Source organism: Psammomys obesus, unplaced genomic scaffold (assembly GCF_907164565.1).
Source record: "Psammomys obesus unplaced genomic scaffold, mPsaObe1.curated_primary_1811, whole genome shotgun sequence".
NCBI classification, from domain to species: Eukaryota; Metazoa; Chordata; class Mammalia; order Rodentia; family Muridae; genus Psammomys; species Psammomys obesus.
In genome coordinates this window covers 4,603,706-4,615,303 of record NW_026586816.1, presented here as the reverse complement: position 1 = coordinate 4,615,303, position 11,598 = coordinate 4,603,706, and the positions used below count along the sequence as shown (strand labels likewise).

At 44.9% G+C, this 11,598-nt stretch overlaps 1 protein-coding gene across 1 annotated transcript in view; it reads left to right on the top strand.

Moving 5' to 3' along the window:
* The window catches only part of Slc24a3 (solute carrier family 24 member 3), a 480,324-nt gene extending 468,961 nt beyond the window's left edge, over nucleotides 1–11,363 (top strand). The window contains exons 16-17 of the mRNA XM_055602620.1: nucleotides 4,960–5,025; nucleotides 9,436–11,363. Coding sequence (XP_055458595.1) covers nucleotides 4,960–5,025; nucleotides 9,436–9,582 — 213 coding nt within the window. The 3' untranslated portion in view covers nucleotides 9,583–11,363. The remainder of the gene's footprint in view (nucleotides 1–4,959; nucleotides 5,026–9,435) is intronic.
* The last annotated feature ends 235 nt before the right edge of the window (nucleotides 11,364–11,598 follow it).

Sequence of the window (11,598 nt, the reverse complement as noted above, 5' to 3'; positions counted from 1 at the left end):
ATTGACCAATGAAAACCATGGAAGGGTCTGTAAAAAGAAATGACCTATTGACCATATTGACCAATGAAAACCATGGAAGGGTCTGTAAAAATTACACCGAATGGAAGAGCATTTGTGTAGGGGCTAGAGTAGTTAGGAGCAGGTGCTGCTCTTGCGGAGGACCCAGCTTCAGTTCCCAGTGCCTACATGGCGCCTCACAACCATCCATCACACCAGTTCCAGGAGCTCTGATGTCTTCTTCTGACCTCCATGGGCACACACGTGGTGCACACACATCCATGCAGGCAAAACACCAATACACACCAAAGTAAAATGAACCCCCTTTTGGTGTAAAGGTTGTTTGTATAAAAAGACACAGGATTCTATCCGTATGAGGCTCTAAAATGGCCGAAACCGATGAGATCACTGATGATCTCTGGCAACGAGAACCTACTCTGTGGCATTCAAAGTACTCAGGGTCATGAGGAGGTTTGTATTACAGAGATAGACACATTTCTCAGAACCCATTTAATGGTGCAAAAGTGGTCTTATATATTTACTGGATGGAATTTTCATGTAAAAAGAAGAGACCATGAGCTAACATTGAACATGCTTAGTGAGGTGTGGACAGGAATGTTTAGTGATGAAATTTACTGGTGTCTGTAGCTTGTTCTGAATGTCACTGAAAATAATAGTATGACTCCTTGAAAGTATCTGGATGCTTGAAAACTTTTGTATAAGGTGTTGGATTTTGACAAAAAGCTACATATTTTGAAAAGAGTGGAGACAGGGAGGATTGGACAGAGGTCAGATTGTGTCTAGAAAATTTCTTAGGGAGTAATACCCATGGTCTCCCTGCTGGCAACTTCTCTCTGACCAATCCTAATTGCCCCACTGAAAAGGGCCTTCTTAGAGTCCTCATGTGACATACCTCATGACTATTCATTATTCACTCATCGGTTCCATATCAAACACCTGGTCTATGGGTGGTAAAATGAGATATGACCTTGCTCCCCTGCTTTCTGTACTGTCGTAGGATATTGGATTGGGAGGTATAGGTGATGAGTCCCTGGAAGAAGCCAGAGATGCAGCTTGTAATGACTAGGACCAGATGACCCACCAAGGTTAAGAATGTTTGCGTTCTAGGCTCAGTTCAAAAGCTTTAGTATGGATGAGCACTACCTTCTTGAGCATGCTTACAGTAGAAGCTACCTTATCCCCACTATTGTGCAACAGAAAACTGAGGTTTTAAAAAAAGTGACTGGTCTATGCAAAACAAGTGAGTCACCAAGTCGGAATTTAAAATAGAAAAAGTGGCTGGCTGACATTTTCTGTGAAAGACCAATGGCAGCAAGTATTTTAGGTTCTATGGGTCAGTCTCAGTCAAAACGTAACTTTGTGTACAAAAACTGGTGATAGGGCCAGATTTGGGCCACAATCACGTTCATGAAGCCATGCCCCAACCCACCTACAGCCTTCAGAGTAGTTAGGTCGAGAGCCAAGCAGAGGGGTCCTAACTCCTGACTGCCCGGACATTTGCATGGTGAGTCAGGGGGGCCAGCCATTGCAAATAAGCTGTGAGAGCTCAGTTCTCTAACCAGGGAAAATGAAAGTACCCCCTAGGTGCGAATAGGACTCCACTGCCAAAAGAAGATTTAAAAGAAAAAAAAATGGAGGAAGGAGAAACCCCATAGAAGACTCCATCATCGTTCATCTTTGGAATCAGATTTAGTATTTTGGCAATATTATTTCTTGAGATTCTGTGTGAATGTAAGAATGAAGTTCAAAAACTTGAGTATAGCATGGTTCCTTTTGAAAGTGGTTAGCTCTACAGAATCTTTGTACTCCTGGTCCTCAGCTAAGGATAAGAAATCACTCAGTTCTTATTAGAGATTTGACCTTAGAGCAAGCAGCGCTGGGAACACTCGGCCCCCATTTTACAAATGCATGTTGTGTTGAAAATTAAGATCTCAATGGATTTCTGAGTGTTTACTTGCAATTTGTTGATGCTTATGCACAACACTGTGCAGCTAAAGACCTCCTCAAAGACAATTCTTCCCTCTGATGACCAGTGTGGCACTGTGAGGAACCCTCTTCTCCCCAGCACTGTATAGAGGAGGGAGGGGAGACCATCGCAGAGTCAGTGTAGGTCATTTGTTTGGAGAATCTTTTTTCTTCTTAAGATGGTCTCACTATGTAGCCCAGGCTGGGCTACACAGTCCTCCCGAGTGGTTATTACAGGCAGGTGATGCCTCATCCAGCAGAAGAGTCCTTACCATTATGATACCTTTGCAACTTAGCCCTCAGTTCTGACCTCTCTATACCAACCTGCTGATGAGAGAGGGAAAGTCTGAGCACACCAAGTTGAGAGTACAGACAGGCTAGCAGCCAGCCTGAGATGGGGCACACCCTCCATTTTTCTGTTCCGAATTCATAACCCTAACCTACAGCCTTCCTGTCACAGTTACATCCTGACCCCTCATCGTTGTCAAGAAGCCATTTGGTGGTTGATCACTGTTTCCCAGTCAGGGACCAGCAGATGTAGAACTCATAGAGATGGCCACTGTAGTAGAGCATTTAATGGATTGATAAAAGAACTCAACACTCTGCCAGAATAGACAGAAAACACATTAATTTAGTATTTTGCAAAGAGAGCAACCAGCATGGCAGTTACAGAACTGCCTGCAGATGCCCAGGGTTGTGGGGAGCCTTTCTTTTGCAAGTCCTCAATTGGTTAGAATAAGATGCTCTGCCTGCAGTTTCCTGGCATGTAATTCTAGTCCCACAAATGAGGACAGTTGTGATTGGCCTGTTTGGTTCTGGGTAGTTAGGGTGAGTCACTACATTCAACTCCCCTCTCCAGACTTGTAATTCTTGATGTGCAAACAAAGCCTCTCTGTTGTGTTAGGGTGTGTCTGATTTTGATTGGCTTTACCATCTGTTGTTGTGTTTCTTTCTGTTTTCAGTGGATACTTTCTAGACCACATTTACAGCAGTCCCTTTTTGACCTCTTGATCACAGCCCTCCTTCCACAGTCCAGCCAATTCCTTTCCTGACAGACACTGCTTAGGGAGGTGGGTTATGCTCTAGGTCTCTCCAGAAAGGATTGGCTATTTAGAGTATCTGGTAAAAGACAAGCTGACACACCCACCTAGAGAGACCCACACCTGTTCCCATACACACAACTCAGTGGGAAATATTGAAACGAGGGCAACACGGAGCTTGAACCTTGTCAGGAAGCCCCAAGACCCTCCTATTCTTCTTAGAAAACAGTTGACAAATAAAGGCATGGTGGTACATGCCTATAATCCCTCCACTTGGCAGACTGAGGCAAGAGGATTATGAGTCTGAAGGCAGCTTGGACCATGTAGCAGAACTGCTATCTCAAGAAGGAAAACAAGGGAAAGAGAAGGAAAGCAATAGAGAAATCAACCCGTCTTCTTTCCTCTTTTCAGAAACACATGGGTTTTCCTTCCTTGCAGGACCATGTATGAATATTGTCTGGGGATGGGATGGAAGTTGGATGGAGGTGGAACTAGAGTCCCCAAACTTGAATCCACACATCCACTTCTTCCCATAAAGTAAGGACAAAAGCACATGGACATTGTCTTTGCACATAGTGTAGTGGGTGATACAATGGGACAAAAGAAGCGACTTTGAAACTATATTGGTCTAAATGGCTTGAACTTGGTAGCAGTACTCATTACAGGGCCTCCAAGAATGGATGGTCTGTCTTAACCCAGACAAAAGGAGTTTTAGCTAGAAGTCCTTCATGGAAACCAGTGCTGGTAGCGAATGAAAGGGTATAGGCTCTATTCACACATAGTTCTTAGGCCCAGAGCTTTGGAACCAGCCCAGCCCTTCTGGGGGTTTCTTCCGTGATTGGACTGGAGGGTAGTTTCTTTTGATATAGGTGCTGATGGTGTTATGGGTGGTGATTGTGTTGGGGGAGGTTTATAAATTCTTCATCCTTAGTTCTCTTCAGTTAAGATGCAGAACCACCGTGATCTCTTTGGACTTCAAGTATGATGCTCTGAATCAGAATGGCCTCCATAGACATGTGCTTGGATGCTTAAACCATAGGGGGTGGCACTGTTAGGAGGTGTGGCCTTTTTGGAGGAAGTGTGTCACTGTGGAGGTGGGCTTTGAGGTCTCATATGTGGTCAAGCTTGGTCGTAGCTTCTTCTGCCTTTAGATCAAGATGTAGAACTCTCAGCTCCTTATCCAGCACCAAGTCTGTCTGCATGCTGAAACACCTCTGCTTTTAACAATAATGGACTAAACCTCGGAAACTGCAGGCCAGATTACTTTATCGTGTTGCTGTGGTCATGGTGTCTCTTCACAGCAATAGAAACCCTGGCTAAGATACCGAGGGAAGAGATGACTTCATCGCAAGGTTTGCCACTGAAGTGTCCACTTGGTGGAATCTCAGTTGGCTTTGGCTTCAAATCTGTCAAGTAGGAGATGCATAAGAGGAACTGAGGAGAAGGAAAAACATTCTCTTTCAAGTGGAAGTCCAGCCACTGACAGCCAGATCCAGTTACACTCTCAACCTAGTTGTAAATCAAGTAGCTTGGCATCTCTCTCAAACAAACTTTATGTAAAAAATGAAATATAGACTTTATCCAAATTTTCCCATCACTCTCATGAGTTTGAGAAAACTAATTGTCAACAGAGGTCAACAGAACAGTGTTGTTGACAAGAATCCCAGCATGATGGAGAGTCTGAGTGTTTGTGGGCTGGGATGCCTGGGGACCTGCCTTTGCAGTAAGGACAGAATCGGGCTGGGAGCTGACAAGGACAACTATGTGTGTCTGGGAAAGCGCATATTCCCAAAACAGGACACAGCTGCAGCACTGCTGTCTTCTTTGGTTCTAGAGGAGAGCTTTGGAGGAACTGCTCCTCATTCTTGCTGGAATGACCTGCTCTGAGCTGGTGCCCGATTCAGAAGCCTAATCTTGTTCAATCTTTCCCTTATAGATTCGGCTGAACAGCAGAGGGCTCATCTACTCCGTGGGCTTGCTCCTGGCCTCTGTCTTTGTCACGGTAGGTCTGTAGCTCCTTTCCACTCTTAGGTGTTCATGTTCAGCCCCTCCCCTTCCTTACTTTGGAGAGCAGATGGGTGTGGCTTCCATTAAATTGTACAGACATCCAGATGTACCATCTCCTGGCTGTTTCTCCTAAAAGAGGATCCTGTATCCCACTGGAATTCCTCCTCCCTTCCTAAAAGAAGCATGGTCCTGCCTCATGTCACTCCTAAAATAGTTTGGAGTGCCTACATAAAGCTCCAAGGTAGGGCACTTGCCTAGAATGCCCTAGACAATAAACAGCCAAGAGTCAGGCTGGGGAACATGACTGAGTGGGCAAACTGCTCTGTGTAAGCATGTGGACCTGAGTTCAAATTTTCCATAATTTACATAAAAGCCAGGCATGGCAACATATGCTATGTAACCCTAGCACTGTGAGACATGGACAGGTAGTTCTGAGGGCCTCCCTGGCTGGTCAGCTTAGCCAAAATACAGGGAGCCTCAGGTTCCATGAGACCTTGTCTCAAAAAATAAGGTAGAAAAGTAACCCAGGAAGACATCCAAACATCAACCTCCTACTTCTACCCATGCTCAGACTAGCAAGTGCACACACACACACACACACACACACACACACACACACACACACTGCAAAGGTGTTCCTTCTTTTGTATTGGATTACCACCAAAGGGTAGATTCCATTTTATCGATTTTCTAGATTGAAAAACATCTCCATAATAATTGGTCTTTGAACAGTATTCAATATTCAGAGACTAAGAATGTATTTTATTGCGAAGGCACATCTAATGCCACTTCAGTCGCCATCTGGTCAGTACATCCATCTGTATAGTTCAATATTCTCAGCTAGACTTTCCGTTTGGTAGGAATAAATTTCTACTTGCAGTATTCATTAGCATACAACGATGCTGTTGAATTTTCACCTTAGTAAGTATTGAAAAATAATGTATTTTTCCCTTAGTGCTCCAAGCAAATAGTCACTGAACCTCACCTGGTGTGTTTTTAACATACATATACCAAGAAAGGTCAGGCAAGAGGGACGAGCAGTAATTTAAAATATGGGTCTAATGTCGAGGTTTTACCTAAGCAAATACTGACTTACACAAAAGTGTGCATTTACATAATTGAGCCTTTTATGGTTAAAGGGTTCCTCATATCTGGTGTGACTTAGAGCTATGACACTGTGTTCTTTTTTTTTTTTCACACTGAGCCCAGAGCCTTGCACATGCTAGGCAAGTGCTATCACTGAACTGTATCTCCTTCTCTCTTTTTATTTCGTATTTCAAAGTGGAGCCATAGTAAGTTGCACAGATCCAACTTGTGATCCTCTTGCCGTGGCCTCTGAAGTAGCTGGGATTATAAGCCCACACCAGTAAGTCTAGTCGAATTGTGATGCTTTTAATAGCCACACACTGCTCACTCCTTTGCATATTTTCCCATTGGAGCTCTCCCTAGAGTCACTATTACAACTCCATTATATAGAGGAAAGATAATGCCTTGAGAAGTCAAATGAGTCATGTTTATACAAGTGAACTGTAGAACTGGCCAGGCACAACACAGTGCATGCTTGTAGGTCTTATATGTCTCCTTACGATATTCTGTGGTTGTGCAAGGTTATAGGAGGCTGGACTAACCACTCATTTCAGCTATCAAAATGGAGTTGATGAAAAAAAAAAGTAGCTTTAGAAAGGATGAAAAATTCAAACATCTTATATTTGAAATGTTTGTTAGACCTCCAAGAAGAAAGAGTTAGAAAGGTAGTGGAGATAAGAGTCTAAATTTAGCAAGCATGTCCTAGATAGGGACATTTGGTGTAGATATAGTTAGACGCTGTGCTGTTTGATGTGATTTCTCAAGACAGCGAATGTAGCCAGAAAACACAAGAGACCCATGATGGGAGTCACAGAAGGCTCAGACACTTGCAGATCAAATTAATGAGGATAAAATACCTAAAGAAACAGAAAAGAATGGGGGGAGGGGTGGCACATAAGGCATTTTGGAAACTGAGGCAGAAGGATCAAGTGTTTAAGGCCAGCCTGGGTAACATAATGTGTCCCTATCTGGAAAGAAAATAAAGGAAGATAGAAAAGACAGTAGTTGAATATGAAAGGAAACAGTAGGGTGTGGCATCTTGGAAGCCAAGTAAACATGATAGTTCAGAATAGAAAGAGTGATCAGCTGTTCCAAGCAAGACAAGTATTGGCCATTAAAGTTAGAAATAGTGCTTTTCCCATTGGTAGGTATTGAGAGTGGATTGTTAAGTGGGATAATCTAAGAAGAATGAAATGAGAGGTTAAGAGATACCTTGTCTTTGTAACTCTTTCAAATTATCTGTAAGATAATTTTTTAGGATGGCGAGAAATGGAAAAATGTGATAAGTATTGCTTTTACAGTAAAAGGTACAATGAATTAATTAAATTGAAATAATCCAGGGGTAGAGAAGGGAACATAGCAAAATAAGAAAGAGAAGAAAACTGCCAAGAATGCAGCTTTAAGCACTAAGAGAGATGGGATCTAGTGTACATGTGGGATTGGCTGTGAACGGGGATAGAAGGAGAGAAGCTTGTCCGGTAGATGGTGATGAGAGCCCTGTGAAATGGGAGCGAGTGAAGGTAGAGATGGGATTATAGCCATCTGAGGAAGGCTACGCAGGGACCCAGGGAGGCCAGGGTGACAGTTTAACGCATTAACAACCAACCTAAGGTCAGGGAGTTGTATCAGTGTGGCTGGGCATTGTTCTCCAGCACTGGTGGTAAAAAAGCTGTGTGTGTCCAGCATTATCAAATGGAGGCATGACTTGAATTGAAGGATCCTGCATTAGCCAAGCAAGGACAGCAAGTGAAAGAGAAACCAGACACTTTTGCCATAACATGAATGAAACAAGATTCAGGAAGGAAGGAGAGAGACAAGATGGATAAAGCTCGGTGCTGGAGAGATGGCTCAGTGGTTAAGAGCAGCGTCTGCTCTTCCTAAAAGGACCCAGGTTCAATTCCCAGCACCCACATGGCAGCTCACAACTGTCTGTAACTCCAATTCCAAGGGATCTGACACCTTCACATGTAAAATAAAATTAAATAAATGATTTTTTAAAGAAAGAAGCCATAAAAAAAAGATGGATAAAGCTCATGGGACTCTGGTTGTCTCAGTTACTTTTCTGTTGCCATGACCAAACACTCTGACCAAAGCAACTTATAAAAGAAAGCATTTTAGTGGTGACTCACTGTCACATGGATAAAGTACGTACATGACCATCATGGTGGGGAACATGGGTTGCAGGCAGGCAGGTGCTGGAGCAGTAGCTGAAAGCCTTCATCTCATTCACAAGCATGAAGCAGAAAGAGAAACGGACGCTGGGGATGGTACAGGCTTTTAAAACCTCAAACTCACCCCCAGAGACATACTTCTCCCAACAAGGTCATGCCTCCTAATCCTTCCTAAACAATCCCACCAACTGGGGACCAAGTATTCAAATATCTGAGCCTTTGGTGGCCACTTTCATTCAAACCACCACACTGACAGTGTTCAAAAATTTTAGATCCTGGGGGTATGTAGAGTTGTGGAAGTTGGGTAATCTTGAAAATAAGATGGAAGGGAAGGAATATAGGCATGTTGACACCAGGGTATTTAGGTGTCTCTGCTCTTGATAGTAACAAGGTCAAGGCTACAACACTCTCCCCCCAGAACTTTCCCAAATGAAACAGCTGTGCGTGCCTGCAGTATGCATGTATCTCACACAGGCAGCACAAAACCTGAGGAAGCCGATGCAACCAAGAAGGTGCATTTCATACCTCATTTCATCTTAGTGTAAATATAGGTAGCCACATGTGGCTGACAGGCACAGCAGGGAACTCAGTCAGCAGCAGGTGACTGGTGCAGAATGTAAGAACTTAAAAGAACACGAAGACAGTATAAGTATAGTAGCAGACTCCAAGGATGAGCCAGGCATAAAACTAGGGAGAAGGGGAATGAGGTAGGGAGGGCTAGCCAGGGTAGCATGATTGGCAGCAACAAGTTCAGTTGGGAAATAAGAGAATTTACTCTTGGTTTTTAGGGAGGAGCAAAATAATTATAGCAGCAGCAATCTGAGGAAAGCCTCCTCACCTCTATCCACATGAAAATTGCCTAGGTGAGGATATAGAAGGTGTCCTTGGGGGTTAGCTGGGGCTTAGAAGAGATAAAAGAGACTGATCTCAAGAACCACACGCAGAAGACTATGGGGCTGGAGCCCAGGGGTGAACCTTGGACCCGTTATTTTTATTTGCTGACTGGCCACTGCCTGCAGGTTCTGGCTTCCTCTCTTTTGACTTTACTGTTCCTACTTTCCAAGGCTGTTGCAGGCTCAGCCCAGCCCTCAACAGCCCTGCCCCATGCCACCCTCCCTGCGCCCTCTGACCTGTCCTCTATGTTGCAGGTGTTTGGTGTTCACCTGAACAAATGGCAGCTGGACAAGAAGCTGGGGTGTGGGTGCCTCTTCCTGTACGGCGTGTTCCTCTGCTTCTCCATCATGACGGAGTTCAACGTGTTCACCTTTGTGAACTTGCCCATGTGTGGGGACTAACGATTGGCCAGGCCAGCTGCCGAGGCCCACGTCCTTCTTTTCTGTGCAATACGAGACCCGGCCGCACCCGAGTCATGTGGCCCCTTCAAGGGCCGCTGCGTCCGTCTCTCCCGTGCTGTCCACAGGCCTCCACTCCTGTCCTGGTGGCCTAGGCTCTCCCTGCCACATCCTTTGCTCCCCAAGTCCCTTGGTCCTACCTCCCACCAGCCCCTCTCACCTGCCCACCCCTTCCTGTCTCCTCTTCCATGTGAAGATGTCCAACATCCACATGAATTTTCAAGCTCCATTTTTAAACAGTGACTGAGATTCTAGAACAAAACTGGCTGCTAACTGGCCCAAGCCAGGCACAACTTACTCCAATCCCTCCTCCTTTTTTAAGTTATTTCACAGAAGATACCCTAATTTATGACCAGAGACTTTGAGGAAACAGGAGCGGGTCCGCTGACGGCAGGAAGTGTTGGGATTGTTCTGTTTGAGGGTGATTCCTAGGTTACTGGGTTTGGGGAATTGTTTTATTTGAGAGAGCTCTTGGTTTTGTTCCTTTTCTTTCAGAGATGGAGGAATCCCCTTGTGTCTTCTCTCCCTGGGCTCTGGCTTAATAGATGATCCACAGATTGTACTATCTCCTGGGGATGAATGAACCCCAGGCATGTTGGGAATTTTACAATTAGTTGGGAAACCACTGAGCGAGACCACCAGGAAAAAATGCATGACAGGACATTTTCTGCCCACGGACACCTCACTAAAGTCCTGAAGGCATCACCGGGGGGGTAACGTGTTAGAAGAAACCTGCTTCACACATGTTCACTATGACCATCTCTTTCTCACTAGGTTCTTTCTAGTTTTTCAAGCAATAGTTCTAGCCTGCCTGAGACCTTTGACAGGGAGGCCCTGGCTAACTGTCCATCTGTAAGGCACCAGGCAGTGGACAACAGAAACTTACCCAGCGTGTGAGTCCTTGAAATGTGCTCTTGTTGCTTGGCATTTGTGGTGACAGGGAGTGACCCCAGAGGCTAACACTATGCTCTGGACAGAAGTTACAGACACTGGTTTCTTGGAAAATGGAGAGAAGCACATTTTGCACAGATGTCGGCAATGAAGTCCCAATTTGCCACTTGGTGTCGAGTACACTGGACCCCGACAGCTGGCTCTTGAGCAAACGTCCTTTCTTGAAGGATGCTACCAACGACCTAGCCAGTTTAACCCCTCCCCTCCCAGAGGGGCAGCCAGGCAGGGAGAAAGCAGAGAACTGATGCCTTGGAAACCACAGAATGTGCTGACTTCAGACCGGCTCAAGGGCACAAGTTATTGTGAACATTTCGCCATCACTGCTCAACCACCCTGCTAGATTTTCTATGATGCTCAATTATTATGCAGAATATTTCCACCAAGTTGAGACACACCCATGCTTGTTACACTTGTATTTATTGAAACTGTGGATTCTTGCCCGCCGTGCTGCCCTCGTATTTACGTTAAGCACTGATCACGTATCATCCATTCGGTATGGTTTTCCCAGCCCCTTGTACACATCCTGGTTTGAATTGTAAAAAATATCCTGCTACCGATTGGTTGAATGTTTCTGTCGGAGGTACAAGCCGAGGGGCAGAGTCAACCAAGGACCAGGAGAGGAAATCGTTAATTTGGGCTCTCAGAGCTAAGACACATTTATTGATTAGGTTGCACATTTTGCACTGGTTTATGGCGATTGTTTTCTTGGACGGATGGTGTAAAATAAACTTCTCTGTTCTGTATCCTCCCTCAAGGCCAGCGTATTGCTTTCTGCATCGGACTGGCGGTATTTTACAGCAGGGAGAGCGTAGGGCAGGTGAATGACGGCAGCCTCTGTGGAGCCACGTGTGTAGACTCAGTTTCTTCTGGCTGGACTCAGCTGGAAGACTGGTATGTCTAGCAAGTAACAGGTACGAACTGGCAAATAATGGGTCCTGTCTAAACTCTGAAGGGATCTTGGATCTGTGTCATGTCGCGGAATTCAGAATTCCGCCCGTGGTAGAGGAC